The sequence below is a fragment of the Sminthopsis crassicaudata genome, chromosome 2, assembly GCF_048593235.1.
Source record: "Sminthopsis crassicaudata isolate SCR6 chromosome 2, ASM4859323v1, whole genome shotgun sequence".
Lineage (NCBI taxonomy): Eukaryota > Metazoa > Chordata > Mammalia > Dasyuromorphia > Dasyuridae > Sminthopsis > Sminthopsis crassicaudata.
The window spans coordinates 454,022,890-454,044,143 of record NC_133618.1 but is presented as its reverse complement, the minus strand read 5'-3'; the positions used below and the strand labels follow the sequence as shown (position 1 = coordinate 454,044,143).

Here is a 21,254-nt window from a genome sequence, read left to right as displayed (position 1 = left end):
TTTCCCATTATCCAGTAGATGACATTATGTTGGGAAAGAATTATAACACATATATCAATCAATATAATAAATGTAGAATGTTATTATGGCAGGAGACATCCAGATAAGGTGTTCTAGGTAATGTGGAAGGAAGGCTTTCTCCACTTCTTCATCCTCCTGAGCCCCAGATAACCACCTAAAACACACCTCTCTTCTCTATAGTCACTTCTGGTTTTTTCCAGCTTCCTCACTAATCCCTGCTATCCTCTTTTATCCACCATTTTCTTTCCCCTCTTTCATTGACTTTTGGATCCTATGTTTCTTAGCTAGATCCCAATGACAGTGGTCTAAAAATCCCTATCTTTCCTCCTCTTTCTGCTGTCTCTTTACCATTTAACTCTAGTCAAATAGCCTTAGGTAGGAAGTACCTGGGAATCTTCAAGTTAATTCATTTCAGTAAACATATTAGATGCTCACTCTATAATGGATGGCATATAGAAACTGGAATTGGGAAGATCTGAGATCAGTTAGAAGACCTGACTTTAAATCCTATCTCAGTTGCTTGCTAGCTCTGTGACCTTGGATAACTTTTTACCTTCCATGTGTCTTAGTTTCTTCACTTGTGGAAACAAAACTTGTCCCACCAGGTTGTTGTGAACTGTTTTGCAGACCTTTAAGTTCTATGTAAAGGCTAGTTATTATTGTTACTAATATTATTACTGTGTTCAAGATACTGTCCTTAGTAATGAGCTTTTAATGATGAGAAATAATACAGTCCCTATTTTCAAGAAGTTTACCTTCTTCTAAGTTCTTACCTTCTAGAAAGGACAAGTCATTTATCTACAAAAGAGTAATACAAGGGTGACCATATAGTGATTGGCATACTATATATATATACATATATATATATATATATATTCAAGAAATGGCTAGATGAATCAATAAATGAATAGCTGAATGACAAAAAAAAACAGTGGGAAAGAGAGTCAAACAAAATAGTCTAAAATATGAAGAAGGAGAATTTGGGGAGAGCTGGGGAATTTGGGAAAAGTTCATTGAAGATTGTGGTATTTGAGTTGAACCTTACATGAAGAGAAAGTCTTCAGTAGTTTGAGAAAAAGAGTGAGTACTTTTTGGGCATTGGGTATAGCTTGTGATAAAAGATGCAAAGAATTGGAAAATGGCTGGAAAAGATCAGAGAATAGTTACATGGAGAGCATGAATTGAATAGTGTTAAATTAGCGTGCAGAAATTGGAGACAGATTGTGGGAGGTCTTAAATGCCAGTCTGGGCAATGAGGTGATAAGAGTGTGTTTCATGCTAGAGGCAAAAGGGAATCACTTAATACTTTTGATCAGATGAGTGTCTCAATCTGACCATAGTCTTTTCATGGCCCGCATGGTATTCCTGTTAATTCATATTTGATCCTTACTATCTGTATGACTTTGGGTAAGTTATTGCTCTTCTCTGGATCTTCTCTAGGAATGGTTGGACTAAATGACTGTCAAGTTTTCTTCCAGCTCAAAATTTTGTGACAATAGTACAAACCAAGTGGCCATTGAGAGTCTCTCTTGTATACTGATTCTTCCTTGGCCTCCCTTACTCTGCTCCTGAGTATTTGCAATAAAATAGCTAGATGGCTCATTCAAGGCTGGTAGTGAAGAAGGGAGGCCCCAACATTCTCCATCAACAATAAATTTAGAACCTTATGAGCATATTCTAAAGAGATGAGAAAATTTTGTGGTAAATGTCTTGTGATCTGTGCAAAAATGAAAAGATCTTCTATCCCAATATAGTGCTAATAATCAAAGACCTAGAAGAGGAGATAAAAATCACAAGAGAATAGAATGAGGCACATATCATCCCAGTCATCTGGTTTGCTCCTGGAATTATATTCTATATGAGGATAATGTCAGTGATCCTACAGAGGAAGAGCTTCCAATTGAATTTGTTCAACTATAAGAAGTAATTTTAATTACCTGTGCAGTAATCCACAAAATACTAAAAGTAAATGAATGAGGGACATCACTGACCTCTATCTGAATGCCATCAAAAGTAATGATTAGATTTTCAAATAATTATAATGAAAAAGCAACAAAAATAATATAATTACTCATTTACATAACACTTTAAAAGTTTAAAAGTGATTTTCATGTATTTTTCATTAGATCCTCACAATAAAATTTTGAAGAGGCTAAAGGAAGTACTATTATCCTCATCTTACTGTGAAGAATGAGATTAAATGGCTTGTCAATCTTACACATTAATTATTGGAGGCTGGATTCAAAATCAAGTCTTACCTGATTTTGAGTCCAATGCTTTCTTTCCAAAGAAGTTCTTCAATCAATAAATCTTTATTTCATATTGACTATGTAGCTTGAAGACAAAGAAAGACAAGAAGCTCTGTCTTCCTGGCACTTATGTTTCCATGGTCAAGAGAGAAACAATATAGATCCATAATAGTCATAGAAAATATGCCCAAAATAAATACAAAGTCAGTTGACATTAACAGAGACTTGGATAATGAGTTTGTAGCAGAGATGGTGCTTAAACTGAAATCAAATGTGTTTGCATCATGTCATCCCTGGTTCCAGAATTATATGCCTTCTCCTTGACTCCATGTCAGTTTGCCTTCTCCTCTCTACCTCAAGTATCAGGATGCTCAGACTAGACAAAGACACTTAGGCTCAAATTTTAAGATGATCCGGACAGAAAAACAATGTCAAATCTCATCTTTCCTTGCAGGAACCGGAGGCCAGGAAGAGGTCCAAGTATTACAGCCTGATGATCATGTTTCTGGGATAGAGGGAGGCACTATTCTTCTGCACTGTATGGTATTTGGTTTTCCACTACCAGGACCAGTGAAATGGTTCAAGGGCAAAGAGCCCCAGAGAGAAGAAATTTTCAATTTCAAAGGAATTATCAATCACCGAATAAAGGCAATAGACTTTTCTAAGAGCAACACAAATTTCTCCATCAGCATTAGCCACATCACCCCAGAGGACTCGGGCACCTATTACTGTGTGAAGTTCAGAAAGGGGATTACTGCTGTCAAAGAATTTAAATCTGGCAGTGGCACCAAGCTCACTGTGAAGGGTAAGTAAAAAGCCTTGAGACTCCTATCTTTGTCCTGCTAAAAAAAATCCCAGACTCAAGACTCAGGACTTTGCCCAGCGAGGGCTCTCTAGTTTTTTCTTGAGGCTGAGGAAAGAAAGTCGTAGGACAGGGGAGGTTCCAGCTTCAGAACAAGGTGCCCCCAAACTAGGACAGTATGAAAGATCCAGCCTTGGGCCTTATTCCTCCTTGACTATATACCAGCTTTCAAGGTGCTGGCTCCCCTTAGAAACATCCAAGGATCATTAATGTTTCCTTTTTAAGGCTTTTTGTCTTTTATTTTTCTTAACTTTCACTGATCACTAAAGCCAAGTCTAAGGAACTAACCTCCTTGTGTGGAAAAGATTGGTATCTTTCATCCCACAACACTTTTGCTGCTTTTATAATCCCTCTTCTAAGCTCTTTGATCCTTTATGTCATTTGAAGATTACCTGAGTGAATAAGGAACCTTCCTGATTTAATATATTTCTAGGATCAGAGACCAACAACACTAGTTGCCTAATCTAGTATTGGCTCTCTTTTCCTTACTCTAGACAATATAAGTAGGATATCTGATAGTTATGTAAGAAGTGAGAAAGTATATGTTTATCCATAAAGTGTTATTACAACTGCATGAGCTTATTTGGCAGAAAATCAAGAAGTAGGAATCCCACACATCCATTTTTGTAGATATGGTGCTTCATCCTAATGAGCAAAAGTGCTATAAAGTGCTATAAAGAATACACAGCCTTCAAGTTTTCTATTTCCTCTCATCAAATCTAGATATGATGATTAAATTTATCCAATCAAAATGATCTCCGTATCTCCTAGACTACTAGAAACATCAACACTCCTCTAAACATGCTCTATTTCACTGAATGCTAATCAAGTGGTTTTGACATTAAGGAAATGATTTGCCCTGGAAGATGGATATTTTTAGATACTTTGGGCAGCATGTTCCTCTTGAAGGTTAAAAAGATTAGAAAACTCTCTCTTTTTTCTCTTTCTCTGAATGTGAATATATAGAGATAGAGATATAAATATACAAACACAAAACATATACTGTAGGGTTTTGTACTCTGAGAGACTCGGAATATCCATAGATGTTACATAGGTTATTCTGAATCCCAGAATTTTAATAAATGAATATTTCAGTTTGCTCTCTTTCTGTATCTGTACTTTTTGTAATCCATCAGACAAAGGTAGATAATGCCACACATTTTCCAAATGATGTTCAACATTCCTTATTCCCTGCATTACACAATCAAATAGGGCCAATTGTTAGATGAAAACTCAGGAACCTGGGACTTGTCTTCTCTTCTGATATGTAAATGTGGACCTAGGATCTATGAGGTTCTAAAACTCCTGTTTTTACACTCAGTGCCCTGTTGTTAGCAAGGCCCTTTCCTGGTCCCATTTTGAATGATTCTTTGCTTGGATAATAGGAAGGTATGGCCTGACTGGGAGATCTCAGCACGGAACTTCCAATCACTTCCATATAGAAGTGTGTTCATTCTCGAGATCTTCAGCCAATTTTCCATTTGCCAGTGGTTTCATGATATCCAATGTCTCTCCTATGTCCAATGACATTGACTATGGCACTTCCTTCATCTGCCTAGGTCTTATCACTTACAGTATTATACCTCACCTCTCGTACCCCATGGTTGACCAAAGGCCCAAAATTTGGTGCACTGGGAGTATATACAATAGAGACCGAGATAACCTGTGAAGAAGAGATGATCAAATTGCCCAATTCCTCATTTGTCTTAGTACTTCAGAAAATGGGAGATTTCATTAACCCCTTGGGTAAATTCTTCACCAATGTAAATAGCAGATATTCCATAGCTTAAGCAATGCCTTTTCGTGAATGACTGTACCCAACTCTTAGTAGATGATCTCTATTTCAACACTAAATTAAAAGACAAAATGTCTGATGGTAAATGGCTATAGGGAAGATGTTTGCCTATGGTATCAAGAAGATAACATTTTTCAACAGATGCTACAGGGAATGAGCACAGTCCAGCAAAGAAAAAAAAATAATCATAAAAATGTGAGGAACAATTGCAATTAGTCCTTATTCATTTGTTGTGACTTCATTTGTCTATAGATGATCTCCTCAAGTAGCATTTAGCAGCTTTGAAGTACAAGAAGAATAGGTGAATTGCTGGGATGTGATCCAGGATGGAGGTGTGTAATAAAATGTGACTGGCAGTCAGGAAAGGGAGTAATGACTCCAGGAAGAAGGTAAAATCTGAGCAATGAAAAGAATTGAAGGAATGGAGTGGGGTAGAGGAATATGAGGTTGGAGTGAGGACAAAGAATAGAGTTAGAAGTGGAGAGAGAGATTGAAGAACAAGAGTTTATGATTAAAGAAACAAAGTTTAAAATATAGATTTTGGTGGAATTATGAGTGGTGTCAGGTTCTGAAGTATTCGTGTGGGAGCTTAGGTAGGAAAAAAGTCAGAAAAGAAATGAAAAAAAATTAGTAGGTCATAGAAGTTTTTAAGGTTGACGAATTGATAGATCATGAGTCCATTTTAAGTCTTACTTTCTCTAGGAGGTGGAATCCAATTATCCTGTTCCTTCTCTCTTGGAGGCTATGAATGGAATCCTTCCTGTTCTAGTAATGTACCCAAGTTATGTCTCTCTCATATATCTGATTTTCTTTCTTCTGTGCTCCTGACTTCTCTATAACTACCACTTCTTTCTGAGCCTGAGAGATGCTGCTACTAACTCCCCTTGGCAAGGTCTAGAAATTCAGGCTGTCAGAACGCTTGCCTCTCCAATATTGGCTCCAGCTTCAGTCATCCCTTAGGCAATCCCTGCCACTGCTGCTTAATGTCTAATATCTTTAGGCTATCAGTGGCATTTATAGGAGTGGCAGCTAAGTGGTTCCATGGATAGAGTGCTGGACTGGAACTCAGGAAGAACTGTATTCAAATATTAGTTCAGATCATTAAAAGTAGTGATTCACAACTTCTATCTCAGTGCCCTCATCTACAAAAGGTAGATAATAATCACACTTATTTCCCCACGTGATTATGAGGATAAATGAGGTAATACTTGTAAAGCTTTTTTTATTGTAAAGCACTTTTTAAATCTTAAAGAACTATGTTATCTATATTAACTGTTGTTCTTATTTCAATTGTTTCCATTTTTGTTCTGGGTTCCCTGACAGACTGGACAGAAGCATAGGTTATTTGTTTTTATAGTCTTGCTGGTTTTGTATAGAATGCTCTTTTGATTTTGTTTACTTCACTCTGCATCAGTTCATAGGAGTCTTTCCAGATTTCTCTTATAGCACAAAATATTCCATTACATTCACATGCCATCCCTTACTTAGCCATTCCTTCATTGATGGACACCCCTTTAGTTTAGTTACCATACTTGTTTTTGATTATATGGGTTCTTTTCCTTTTTCTTTGGCCTCCTGAGGAGTAAATATCTAGTTGTATTATGACTGGGTCAGAAGATATTCCTAGCTAATAATTTGGGGAGTAGGTCCCACATTACTTTTCAGCATGACTGTGGGCATAATTGACAGCTCCACCAAGGTTCAAGGCACTTGACATTGATGAGTCAAATCTAGCTTCAATGGCAGGAGACAAGGATTTGAATAAGAATAAGGTAAATGTTAGAATCTCTAGGTAGATGTTAGAATCACTGCCATATATTTGGCTTAAAGAACTTGGTTATCTTTAATTAGGATAAGAGAAAATGTAAAGGGACGTATGAAAACTGCCTTCAAGAATTTGAAGAGTGGCCATGAGGAAGATGTATCAAATGGGGTCAGCTTTCAGGTGAAGAAATTAAAACCATTTCTAGTCATATAAAAAGTGCTCTAAATCACTATTGATCAGAAAAATGCAAATTAAGACAACTTTGAGGGGAAAGAGGGGGAAATTGGAATACAGGTTTTGCTAGGGTTAATGTTGGCAAGAAACTGGAAACTGAGTGGATGCCCATCAGTTGGAAAATAGCTGAATAAGTTATGGCCTATGGATATTATGGAATATTATTGTCCTGTAAGAAATGATCAGCAAAATGATTTCAAAGAGGTCTGAAGAGACTTACATGAACTGATGCTGAGTGAAATGAGCAGAACCAGGAGATCACTGTACATGGTAACAACAAGATTACACAATGATCAATTCTGATGGACGTGGCTCTCTTCAACAATGAAATGATTCAGACTAGATCCAATGATCTTGTGATAAAAAGAGCCATCTACACCCAGAGAGAGGACTGTGGGGACCGAGTGTGGTTCACAACATAGCATTTTCACTCTTTTTGTTATGGTTTGCTTGCATTTTATTTTCTTCCTAATTTTTTTTCCTTTTTGATTTGATTTTTCTTGTGTAGCAGTTGTATAAATATGTATATATGTATATATATTGGATTTAACATACATTTGTACCATGTTTAACATATATTGGACTACTTGCCATCTAGGGGACAGGGTAGAAAAAGGGAGGGAAAATTGGAACACAAGATTTTGTGAGGATTAATGTTGAAGAATTATCCATGAATATGTTTTGAAAAATAAAAAAGCTTTAATAAAAAGGGGATTAATGTTTTAAAATTATCCATGCATATGTAATGAAAAAAAGTTTTAATAAAAAAATAATAATTTTTAAAAATGTAGTCAACTTTGAATTCCAATGGCAGAATTATCCATTTCTTTACCTTCTCTCTTCAATAATGTCTCCTCTCACTCCCTTAGTTTAACATCCATATGTATCATAGTCAGAATCCATTTTAGTACTTACTTCTCTTATCATTCTCACTTTAAGCTATGTCCTGGATGTGGTTAGATCAAGCATTTCAAGGACTCTCTTTCTTAAAAAGAAAACAAAAAGAAAAATGTGCGAAGGAAACTGTTTCCATCTTCTCCTCATTGCGCATCCTTCCCCACTTCAGATTTATTAAAATCACAAAAAGCCTCAGAAAAGGCTGGTGACATTTGTCTGACCTCTCACTGGCAAAGATTCATGGTATGGTCTCCCTCTGGTTTCTGTATTAAGCCTTTTCAATTAGAATACTTTGTCTCCTCTTTTATTCTAGATAAAGAAGTATAAACTGTACGTAAAGTTTACAGCATTTGTGGATTTTTTATTTCTAATCCAGAAACCTCCAAAAATGAAACCCCAGAAATCTAAACGCCAAAGACAGCATCCACGGGTAAACTCTTGGACAGCATATCTTTGCATCTCTAATCTCTTTAGCAGCACTATGAAGGAGTAGAGTCTGCAAGTACAAGGCTATAAATGCACTTTTATAATAGTTTATATTTTTAAAATCCTTTTCTTTGCTGTGTGAGCCTGGGCAAGTTACTTAATCACAAATGCCTTAAAAAAAAAAAAAAAACCTCAAAAAAAAATAAAGAGCAACCAAAACAAACCTTTTCTGTGAGACTACAAGTGTATTACCATCAAGGTAGATAGGACAGTCAGAGGTGGTTAAGAAACTAGGCTATTACTTCTTCAATGGCAGTTGATGATGACAATTTCCTTTTTCATTAATGTAGCCTCCATAAAAGCTAATATTTATATATTGCCGGTCCTATGCCAGTGGCTATGCTAAGCATTTTTGGAGATAGTGTCTCATGTACTCTATACAACAACCACAGAAGGTAGGTGCGTGCTATTATTCGTTCCATTTTACAGATGAAGAAACTAACTTAAACAGAAGTTAAATGACTTGCCTGTGGTTACACAGTTATTAAGTGTCTGCTGCTGCATTTGAACTCATTTCCTTGATTCTAGGTCTGGGCTCTATCCGTTGCAAAACCTAACCAACCCCATGGAGCACTTTAAGACTGACAAAAGTGGTTTGCATCAATTATTTCATTTTATGTGATGGTGTGAAGTTACTTATTCCATGTAATGGTTGTTTTTTTTTTTTCAGTCAACCCTCTGTTCCTTTGGTGTCTGGCCCCCAGGAGAGAGGAAGTATCAACCAGACAGTGATTATCTCTTGCAACTCAACTGGCTTTTTCCCTAAAGCCATCACCCTGAAGTGGTTTAAGAATGGGAATGAATTCCCTGCTCTCTGGACTCATGTTTTCCCCAAAGGAGATGTTTCCTACAACCTCATCAGTACTGTGCAGCTGCTACTCACAGCCAGTGATGTTCACTCTGAGATTACCTGTGAAGTTCATCATGACACATTACAGACTCCTCTGCGTGGGAAAATGCAGCTGTCAGACGTCATTCGAGGTGAGTTAGTCATGCATGGCTCAGGCATTTCTTCCCATTTAGCCTGTTGTTTTTTTTCTCCTTGCTCTGTAGCCAAGAATACCTTAAAAGCTTGATCCTTATGTAGGAAAAAAGCATTTATTGTCTAATATGTGCCAGACACTGTGCCAAGTGTTTTACAAATATTAACTCGTTTGATCCTCACAAATTCCTGGGAGGTAGCTGGTATTTTACACTTGAGGAAGCTGAGGCAGACAGTTTCTATGCCCTTCTGCTCCATGGAGCCATAGGGGCAGCTTGTTCAGCATGCACAGTAAATCAAAGACTATCTTGCCAGCCTTGAGGTCCAATTTTCCTCTAGAAGTTTGAGAGTCCATTATGCCTTTCAATAAATCCAACTGCCTAGGACCTATAGGACAGATGGAACTACAAAATAGTTCTGTCCTCTATCCATTGCTGCAAGGCCCAAGATGTAAAATGTGTGCCCTGGTTCCTGTAGGTGACTGTGGGAAGGCCCCAAAGTACAAGGATTTTCTTTGAACATCTAGGTATGACATTATGAATTTTAGCTCCCCTTTTCTGAAGTGGAAATTACCATTCTAAGGTGTTCATACTCCCCAGTAGCTAAAAGAAGATTGTCAAAAGGTTATATGGAGTACTATCCTGTTGTAACTCACAGTTATTTTACTTTTCCTACATATCCATGATAAACTCCAGATAGTGATTTCTTTTTATATTAGAGAAGTTCTTCTGAAAATCAAGAGATTTAGAAGCCAAAATAGTTAGGAACTCCTTCCTATGTGGAAGAGTTCAACATATAGACAGAAATAGCAGAAATGATTGATGACTTCTACTAGTAACCAATGAGCACCAAAGGAAATGTCCCTAATTCTATTTGCATCTTTATCAGCTGACTCTCCCTTGAGGTATTCAGAGGTGCCTGTTCTTGCATTATCACTGATCAGTGTATGTGTAAATAGCCCAGCTCCCTTTGCTTGCTAATGAGTATAAAACTATGTGAGCTACCAAGTTCAAGAATCACCAAGGTCAGATTTTAGACCTGACAAGCTACAGGTTGAACCCTGCCAAGATAACAAGGGTTGGTTTATGTATTGAAACATTTTTTCCCTATATCATTTCTATTATTTGAAACCATGAGTTGGGCAATTTCCTATGAGTAAAGAATTAGATCTACCTTCCTTATACCTAAATAGCTTGGTGCAATTCCAGGAAATGTATTCCTGGAAATTCCTGGAAAATGTTTACATTTTCCCATGAGATGGAAGTTCGCTCAGCTCCAGGGAATATGCCTTTTGTAGAGTTAAGGATAATAGGTAATGGAGACTATGAAAGAGAATTCCTTGTACCCATTACAGTTTAGTACTAAGATAATCTTTGAGAGAATATGATGATGTTGCCATTCAGGTCCTGCGACAGCAGATCCAGGTACACTTTATTTTTGTAACTTAGAGTGTATTATTTGCTGGGGGCACTGAGCAGTTAAGTGACTTGCCCCAGATCATAGTCAGTTTATAGTCAGTATATGTCAAAGATCATACTCAAATACAATTCTTCCTGACTCTATCTACTCCACCTCACTACTTCTGCTCTAGGAGAGGAGGACCTTCTCCCTACCACCACTAACTATGAAGTTCAGGACATAAGCAAGCAGTTAAGAGATAGTAGAATTCAACCTCACTGTGAATTGAATTTGAATGTTAATTATATTCAAAAAGATTTGTTAAAGCACCTCCAGTATGTTAGTCAACATCACCGCCAACAAAATTGTGCAAATTACAGATACATCATAATGTAGTAAACAGAATAGACACGATAGTAAACAGAGTAGTAGAGACAGGTAGTAGACCATCTGATCCTGGATTCAGGTAGGTCTCAGTTAAATTGTGCCTCTGACACTTACTTACTTAGTGATGGCAAGCCCCAGCTCTTCAATGTATGTATCTCAGGCAGTTCCTTAAAGTCACCTATACCAGTTGCAATCTGCCTCGGTAAAAGTCCTCGAACAAATGAAATAACGATTCCTTCCTATAATAAGTATACTTCTATGTACAAGGCACTCAATTTCCACACTGAGACCACCACCCAGAAATTAAAGAGTCCTGCCTTCAAGGAGCTTTCAGTGGAGAAAAGAAAGCCAGTGTCCTCTATGTTAGGAATTATTCAGGATGAAGAGACCTATGAGCACCTACTCCCAAGAAGAAGTGATTATTGTTATTTTTGCCAAGGTATTTCTTCCTGTTGCCTCCCCTCTGCCTCTGTCATCAACCAGGAGATTGGATTCCGGTATTTGCTAAGCTAATTTTTATTTATATTCCTCTAGTTCCACCTGAAATTGGCATTTCCAGCCTGTTATTCCACAGCAGGTGGATGGCAGCCACCTGCTATGTGATAAAGTTCTACCCCAAGCACATAAATGTCAGCTGGCTGATGAATGGAATTGTTGTTAAAGGACAGAAGTCAACTATACCCACTGAGGACAAGGATGGCACCTACAGCCTTGAGTCCTCACTTGTGGTCCTCATGTCTGTGCAAAAAGAAAATACTGTTTTCACCTGTCAGGTGTACCATGACTCCCAGCGTCCTATCAATGAGATTCTGAGAGCTTCAGCTTCTCCCAAGGATGGGACTCAAACAGACCCAGGTGAGTCTCAGAGGTCCCAGTCAGAGCTTCTTTCTGACTCTTGTTCAGAGTTCAATCTGCTTTCAAACAAAGAGCAGCTCACCTGACTCAATATAATGATGACTGTACTCCTCCTTCACAAATAAATTACTTTAGAATTTTTACTTTCTGAAGATCCTCTTTAACCAGTATTTCATGTGCTCCTTACCTCATCTCTGGGGTTTTTAAGTTTGGCTGCAATCATGATCCCATCTTATTTTAAAAATGAAATGATCTACTCATGTTCACTCAGCTAGTAAACAGAAAGGCCCAAATTATATTTCAGTCTTTGATTTTTTAAAAGACTGGTTTATGCTATCTTACCCAGGCTAGAAGTCAAGGGACTACTCAAGGCTAGGACCCCACTGCCAATAGGTTACCTATTGGGATGGTCATCCTTCCTTTAGATTACCTGGCTATCTCTTGCTCTTGGAGTTTACAGCATCAATGCCAAATATATTTTGGATACCAGACTAGAATAGTCCAGTTAGCCTCTTGAAGCTCAAAACTTCCAACCTCCAGAGACCTGCTACCTCTAGTCTCTCAGATACCTGGGATAACAGACAGCCACCAGGCCTGGTTCTTTTTATTACTCACTGTTTCTTAGGTAGGATGCAGGATTCCACTGAGTCATTGGCAAATGTGAATAATTATTGTTCCCTTCACAATTTTAATACTGTTTACATCATAGGAAATAAAACCATCATAAAAATGGTCTCTATGTTATAAATTTATTAGGGAATGTATAAAGGTATTATTTATTGTTGTTTGCTTGGTTTTTTTTTCTTTCTTGTGCTTTTTTCCTTTATGATCTGATTTTTCTTGTGCAGAAAGATGAATATGGAAATATGTTTAGAAGAATTGCACATATTTAACTTATATCAGATTGTTTGCACTTTTGAGGAAGGGAAAGAGAGAAGAGAGGAAGAAAAATTTGGAACACAAGATTTTACAAAGGTGAATGTTGAAAACTATATTTGCATGTTTTTGGAAAAATAAAATGCTATCAAAATAAAAAAAATTTAATGCAATTACAAAATAAGATCGGAAAGATGAGTGGAAAGGTTGATATGATATTAAGAATAGTGTTAGGAATGTCAAACCTCAAAAGGAGTTAAAGTTGCCGAGAAAAACTAAGGACAATATAAGTGAAGATTTGGTTTTTATCTACATTGGGGAAGAAGAGGATCAAGAAAGTCAGGAAATCTCTGCTTAGCAAAAAATGGAATGATGATAAAGGATAAAAGAAAAAATAGTAGAATTCACTCGATCCTAATTTGCTCCTTTTCTTTCTGGCAAGAGAATGACCTCTATACTGGAAAGAACAGATTAAAATGGCTAACAGGAAAGTAATAGCTAAGATAAGTAAGAACCAAGAGCCCCTAGCTTCCTTATTCCTATATTCCATAAGGTAGTGCCCTTCACTTGCACTCTGAATATACATGCTCCTTCATTCCATGTCTATCCATGTGTGTTTTCTCAATATGTTTTATTGCTCATCATTTTAAGAATTTGTAAATGTTTAAGTATTTTTAAAGTCTGGAAAGTAGGGTGTAGTAAGGTGTGCTCAAGGTTTTAAAAATGATGCATTGTTATTTTCATTATTAAGATATTTTACACCTTTGCTTTCAATTAGTTGTGGCTCCTGGCATTCTTCCTGACTGTGATTGGAAAGGTGGGATTGCTTGTATGGGTTTTTTTCTCTCTTAATTTTGAGACTGATCCATTAAGATGATTTCTCATAATTCTGTAGCTTAATCTTATGCTATTTATAGTACTATACACATTGTGAATACTATTTTAATATAAAAAGCAGTGTGGACATTGAATTTTAGCATTATTGGTTCCCTGCAGCATAGAAAAGACAGCTAGCTAAAACAGTGCCTCCTGATTTACTCAATTAAGATCCTGAGAGTGCTTGAGAGATGTCATAGATACATTGGTGAGAAAACATGCACTTACAAAACAATAAGGGGAAGAATATCAAACTTGTCTATTTACAGTAACTTACCAGACTAAAAAAAATATTTTACAATCTCTTATGAAATAAGATTTTAGGATCCTAACTATAAAAAGTCAAAGCTCTGAGAACTAACAGACTCTCCTTATGGGAGAAATAAAAGTCAAGCTACTAAGGGTTTTTCCCCAAATATATGACCAGTCATCAAATTTAAGAAAAACAGTCTTGTTTTTGTAGTTTTTAAACTGAAAGAGAGATGACAGAAGGCCCTCTATCATTCTCTAATGGGAAAGAATTATCATACCAGTTAAGGATTATATCTGGTGCCAGAACAGGGAAGCAAAACCAAGCTTCTCTCTGTAGTTTCTGCCTTAATCTTGGCTCTAGAAATAATTTCATGACACTTCAAGAGTAAAGATTAGAACCTACAGGAATTTGAAGATCTTGAACACTATGGACAAAGCTTAACATACATACCATTGTTTTTGTTTTGTCCTTTATTTTCAAAGAGAGCCAAGACATCAGGGAAGTGAAGTTATGACATGCAAGTGGATTGGATTTGAGTGAGTAAGGGCTGTGCAAGGTCACCCGCCTCACTTTGCCCTCCAATGCCATCTGGGTTCACTGCAAAGATATAGATCAAGAAGACTGAAGATGGCCTTTGATAAAATGGGAGACTTAGCACTTTTTAAGCTAAGGTCTTCAATATGTCTCAGTTTGACTGAGGCTACACCAATTCAGTGATTGAGGCTAAGTAACAATTGATGCAAAAAAAATCTCTTTCACCTAGTCCAAAAAAATCTAAATAAATAAATGAATGAATGAGGGTCTTCCCCTCAGGATTTCTGGCCAAAGCATAGTGCGAAATTGGACATCCTATTACCTATTATCAATGGCTCACATATTCCCTCTGCCAAGCTCTCATCTGATCTTTCTTTTTGTCCCAATGACCTCTAGGCTCAGCAGTTCCTACACAGATCTTAGTGATTTTCCTCCTGGGTCTCAAGGTTCTGTTGCTGCTCAGTGTCTCCATATTCTTTGTCCATAGAAAGTGGAAGACAACAGGTGAGATGATGTATCTGTTAGTTACCAGCAGAGACAGAAGCCCCAGGTCTTAGCTACAATTGAGCTGAAGGGGCAGTAGATCTACCATCTCCACCATTCTTGAAGCATTTTGGTACTGGGGCAGGAAAAGATTTGAAAGCACAAGGACATATTTTATCTATGGTCTCCTGCATTACTGAGCTGTCTCCTAGCATCCTAAGAGCAGAAAAATTCAAGATAAAGGGCAAGTGATGGAGAGAACAAGTGAGGATCAGAGTCAGATAGTGAAGGAATGTCAAGATCAGGATCACTAAAAATTGGAGCTGACTGATCTCTGCTTTTTATTTTCTCTTGTAGCTTCAAAGGCCACTCTCTCCTCTAGAAGTGGCTCTTCTCCAGATCCTCAGTCTCAGCTTTCTCCTGCTTCCAGACAAGATCCTGGCCTGGGATAGAATACAGCATTTCCTCCTCCATGCTACTGGCTTATAACAGCTGGTCCCAAATCAATTCCCTTGGGCTCTCTGAATCCAGAAATCTGGTCTAGAGGGCAAAGGCTGACCTTGGCCTCTCTGGATAGACTCATGCTCCAGGGCACAACAGGGAAGACTCTGATTCTTGAAGTTCTTCCCCCTGTTCTTTCCCAGCAGAAGAACTAGCACTACACAAGTTGGAACCAATAAGATCATTTAACATTGCTCCTGTGGGGATACTAAAGACACCATTACTCCTTCTCTTTTCTGCCACCATCATTGCTGCCCATCCTCTTCTCCTTCCCTTCCTGATCTTGTTTTTATTAATCTCATCCTCCTTCTGATTCTCATTCTTGCTCTTATACTCATCCTTCTCTTCTCACCCTTGTTCTTAATTTTCTTGCTTTCATTGTGATTTTCTTCCCTTTCTCTTTTTTCTTTCTTCTTGTTCTCTTTCTCATATCTCCAACAGTGGAACAAGATGTGTAGGCATTCTTGGGATATGCAAGGAGCCATCTGATGTATACAGCAATAATAGCCCACATCCAGTTCATGCCATGATTTCTGTAAGTCTTTCGATATGTCGTTCAAATAAGAGTATGTGATGTTCTCATAAATGAAATATGACTCCTCAGAAACTTTTGGCATATCATCTAGCACCTCTGATGTTTGCTATAAAGTAAGACAATTCATCTTATATGAGCAAAAATGCCTTCAAATACTAGCGAAACTATTGCTAGTAAACATCTGTCAATTTAAGGTGTTTAAATTTTTACTATATACATTGGCTTTGTTCTTAGATGGAGGAAAAGTGGAGAGTGGAGAATAGAGGAAAAATATGTCTACCATGTTTTTAATGATTTCTTTTTTGTTCAAAACCTAACCTGCCTGACAGTAGTGAAGCAGCTATGATGTTCATTAATTCAATAGTCACTTTAAATTATGTTTGAATTTTTCCATTAAAGAAAATAAGGGGGGAAGAATATATCATGATCGATTATGATAGAATTAGCTCTTTTCAGCAATGCAGTGATCCCAATAGACTTGGGATGGAAAATGCCATCCATATCTAGAGAGATAACTACGGAGATTGAATATGGATCAAAGCATAAAATTGTCACCTTTTTTGTTAATTTGCTTGCTTTTTCTTTCTCATGATTTTTTTTTCCTTTTTGGTATGATTTTTCTTGCACAACATGACAAATATGGAAATATATTAAAAAGGACTGTACATGTTTAACCTATATCAAATTGTTTCCTATCTTGAGGAGAATGCAAAAGAGGAAGGGAGAAAAATTTGGAACACAATATCTTACAGAAATGAATATTAAAAACTATCTTTACATGTATTTGGAAAAATAAAATACTATTGAGAGAAATAGACAAATAAATAAATGAAATTATGAAAATGCTGTTCAATATTTTCCTTTTAAGTTAATTAATTAAATGATCTAGAAAGAAATATAGTATACAATTTGGACCTCTATGTGCCATTATTTTAAGGTGTTAAACTAATGACTTTGTTACAGCATGTCCTAAGTGCCTATGTCTATCTCCTAAAATGCAGTGGTATCATAATCAATGCCAACAAGAGGGCTCTTATATCCAAATTTTTAATTCTATCTCCAGCAGCTAAGTCCATAATAATGTTGGCATTGAATCAAAATTCAGTCTTGGAGGAAAAGAAAATGAAATTCCAGTTTGAAATATGACAATCTTAAAGTATCATGAAGAATCAATTAGTTCTCATCTCCCATTCCATATTTGGAAAATTTGCATTTCCAATTAAATTTTTAGCTAGTTCTTTTTAGCTGTCATTTATCCAGCATTTCAGTTTTATTCCTTCCTTTTATTTTCCTATTAGGCTTATTCAGAACTGAGAAATGATTTTGAAATAGCCTGATACTATTTGGTAATTGTTTTTGTGTCCTTGTTTTTATTCATTTGAATGCTAAGCTATCTGGAATGTATAAAAGTTCATTACTGATAGTGGTTTGGTGTTTCTGATTTTTTTCTGAATAATGTCATTTCATTGTTGGGCAGCTAATCAATGGAATAGCATTCAAATCCAGCTTCAGACACTTACTAGGTTTTTGACCCTCAGCAAGTCACTTAACCCGTTTGCTACAGTTTTCTCATGTGAAATATGAGCAGAAGGAAATGGTAAACTCTTTGCCAAGAAAACCCTAAATGAATCACAAAGAATTGGACATGGCTGAAAAACAACTTATCGTAATTCAGAGTTCCCTTGTTTATGCCTTTTTATTTTTGCTTTGTCAGCATGATTGCAATTCCTATTTTAAAGACTCACTTGATGTACAATGTGTTTTTTGTAAGCAATGGATTGAAGAATTTTTTTCATTCAATCTGAAACTCTTTTTTTCATTTTCATATATTGTAAGTGAATTTATGATTAAATTCATGAAAGTTAGGTTGACATTTTCTTCTGTTTATCTCTAATATGAGGTTTTATTAAAATTAAGATTTTCCTTACTCTCTTCCGTTATAAACACAGTTCTATGTCTCTTCAGTTATTTTAGTTTAATCCTTTTAAAGGTGGCTTTATTCCCACTGCCTGCCTTTCCCTTACTCCATATTCCCACAAAGATTTATCAAGTCTTTTCCCTTGAAGTTTTCTTAGTAATTCTCTTTTTTATTGTTATTTAATTCTTTCCTTCTTTCTTCCCTCTCAGTCAAGTCTTCTCCCCTAATAGTGTTGCTCATTGGGTTTTTAATTTCATTTTTGAATTTTGTTCCAGAGAATATTACTCTAAGTGTCTTCATTATCCAAGTTTTCTTTCTGTTAGAGCCTCATTCTCTACTTCACACATCCCCAGTAATGATATAGTCCTTTTTTCTCTATATTCTTTGTGGAATCAAAACTTCTAAAATGTCCATTCTGGGTTCTCCACTCTAGGAGTTTTCTGCCAGTGCCTTATAGAGTTTGCCCACAGATTCACCTTTTCCATTTTGGCTCATTTTCAGAACAATGCCAATTCCTATTGGTGACACAGGATCTCTGCCCTATAGTCACATCACTCCAACACCCTTGATTATTCAGTCCATGGCTACTCTATATTCCACTGGTTTCCCTTTTTTTCCAATTACCTTGAACTCTTCTCTCTCACCCCCTCCCCAAGGTGCCAGATGCCCAAAGGAATTTCAACTCATCCTCTCCTCACTTAATCTAATGGGCTTCTCAAGAACCAAATCCCCCAGACCAAATCCAGCTCCAGATCCCCATTTCTCTTCAAAGAACATTTCCCTTTACACATAGCAACATTCATCACTTGAAGCACTACCAAATCAAAGCTTCCCTCCTTTTTTCCATGCTTTTCCTAATTCTTTTTTCTTTAATTTAATTTCCTTTTAATTTAATTTAATCCTTTAATTTAATTTAATTTCCTTTTTCTGTAAGCAGAGATTATCATAAGATTCTGTCCCTATTGTTATAGACCTGATAATAATTCTTCACTATTATTACCTGGCTTCTACATTTACCCCTATATTAGACAGTATGGAATGAAGGAGCTCTCTCATTAGGAACAAGATAAATCCACCCAAAAGATAGAATCCCAGATCTCATCCAAGAGGAAGTTCTCCCAAGTCTCTCCTATAACAATTCTAGGATTAGAACTTGATGGATCACTAGCTGTTCTCATGTCTTCCCAGAATCTTTTCCTTCAAAAACCTACTTCTCTCTCAAAGATGGATGCTAGAAGTACCCAAAGTAACTCAAAGATAAAGAAAATTTGAAGTGACTTGAAGGAAGCCTAAAGAAGACTGAAGAACTCTCTTCTTCTCTTGGCAATTCTGCCCCATCCCTTATACAGGGCAAGACCTTCATCTCTAGATAATGAGGATAAACTCTCAAAATAATGGGATTTGAGACAGACTTTAGATATAATTAATTATGCTCAGATCTGCAGTGTAGGTGACCATTAGATGCATCCTGACACCATGGACCTTTTGTAAATAATACTCCATTCCTCCATTTTGGCTTAGTTGTTTTGATTTTTTTGTGTTGCTGGGGTTGTTGTTTTTGTTTTTGTTTTTTTTTTTTTTTTTTGAGAAGACAGAGAAATTCCTCTAACAGGATGTGTTCCATGTCTTTCTGTGTGTGAACCTTGAGAGAAGGTGCTGTTCTGGTCCCTTGAGGGGAGAGAAAGAGGAAAGTCAATAAGGAGTGAGTGTTTCATCTGCTCTTCAGGTTAAACTTTTTTCTCCTGCTACACAAGCTTCTGCCTAATTTTCAGTCTTCAGAAAGGTGAAACAGAGTCTCTTATGTGGCCATCTGACTTTATGCCTTGCTTCTCATATTGTACTTGTCTGCAGTTCAGTCTCCATCCTCCTCTGTGATGAAGAGTGAATCCTTCTACTCAATGATGAACATTTTCATAGCTGATCATACCTTATACATCCCTATGATTCTAAACCTTCTCTTGTAGGTCCATTCCTATAGAAATAAAATGAATGAATTTACTAATCACCTTGATTTGCTTGAGCTTATTATTCAGGAGAGGCTAAAATAACTTAGAAATCAAAATCAGCCCATCAGAGGTAGAATGTTTGACATACCAGTGATGCTTTGCAGAGCCTATTGGATGATCATGGAACACCTCTGCTATGCCAGCTAAACAGGGCTGATTGAAAATGGTTAATACCGTCTCCAAATGGATTACACAAACTTACTTACACAAACATCCTGATTCTGGGTACTCTGAATTCCTCCTATTTCCTGCCTCCTTTTGTTGTTAAAAACCACCTAGTAAGTCCACAATTTTTACAACAGCAGACTACATTCTGTTACTCTCCATGGGTCCATGGAGTGTCCATGAGTGAATTCACCCACTAAATGCTTCCAGTTTTACACTTGAATTGTGCTTTCATTCCTTTTGTTCTGGTGGACACTGTACCTCAATTAATCAAATTGTCAATTAGTCATCCCCTACCATCCAATTCTTTTATTCCTTCTTCCACAACCCTTCCACTCCAAAGTTCCACCTAATCCCTACAAAAATCTTCCACTATCTCCTCTGGAATTCCTGTTCCATGAACAGCAAACATCTCTTAATTCTAAATCTTTTCCTCTCCCCTTCTATATCCTAACTCTCTTGAAACTTGCCTCCCATTTAATGACCCAGTCTCACTGGCCAGCCCTTCTTGTTCTGTTTTCATCTTTACTCTTTCCCGTAGGCTCACTGATTGAGGCAAGAGAGTTGGAATACTTCCACTGACACTTCCATGTTCTTTCCTCACCTCCATTACCCAGGACCCTCTTCTCTTTTGAGGTTCATGCTATTCATAATTAATACTCAATCAAAATCCTGTTATTGTCTTCAGATCTCCAGATCACTATCTTTTCTTCCTTGATGAGTTCTATACCTAGTTCAATTTTTTTTCCTCCTCAACTTCTGCCCTCATAGTAGTCATCTCCAATATAGATACTAATTCTCCTTCCAAAATCTTAAGCACTCATTTCCTCAACCTACTTATTTCCCATGCCACCAAAGTCATACAAAAAGATGGTCATATCTTTGATATTGATAGCAATAATTGTCAGACTTCAACCTTGAATCATTGTCACCATCCGCTACCTTCACTCCTACACAAATGCTGCTGAAAAGAAGTAGAGAAAATCATGCAACTGTTCTGATTGAGTCCCCTACAAATTTATGTTTTACAACCTCATATTGGCTTTTCCAAACTTTTTAGTCCCTTTTCAAATCCCAGGGTCATTTTTTCCCAATTTTGTCAGCTGATAACTTTGTCTTAGATTTTAGTTCACTATGAACTGCTCCATCTCCTACCTTCCTCATCACATACAATTC

General features: G+C 36.9%; 1 protein-coding gene across 1 annotated transcript; it reads left to right on the top strand.

The window, feature by feature from the left end:
- The first annotated feature begins 2,678 nt into the window (after nt 1–2,678).
- On the top strand, nt 2,679–15,405 carry LOC141552899 (signal-regulatory protein beta-1-like). Its single transcript, XM_074284818.1, has 5 exons — nt 2,679–3,079; nt 8,980–9,290; nt 11,611–11,931; nt 14,867–14,974; nt 15,311–15,405. The coding sequence occupies exons 1-5, from the start codon at nt 2,679–2,681 to the stop codon at nt 15,403–15,405; spliced, it is 1,236 nt and encodes a 411-aa protein (XP_074140919.1).
- Nucleotides 15,406–21,254: the final 5,849 nt, after the last annotated feature.

What these genes read in the sequence shown, in the direction of transcription:
- LOC141552899 (XM_074284818.1), top strand. Translation starts at nt 2,679, where the DNA reads ATGATCCGGACAGAAAAACAATGTCAAATCTCATCTTTCCTTGCAGGA. An exon ending in GCTGTCAGACGTCATTCGAG is followed by an intron (nt 9,291 to 11,610) that starts GTGAGTTAGTCA and finishes ATATTCCTCTAG; the next exon opens with TTCCACCTGAAATTGGCATT. An exon ending in TGGGACTCAAACAGACCCAG is followed by an intron (nt 11,932 to 14,866) that starts GTGAGTCTCAGA and finishes AATGACCTCTAG; the next exon opens with GCTCAGCAGTTCCTACACAG.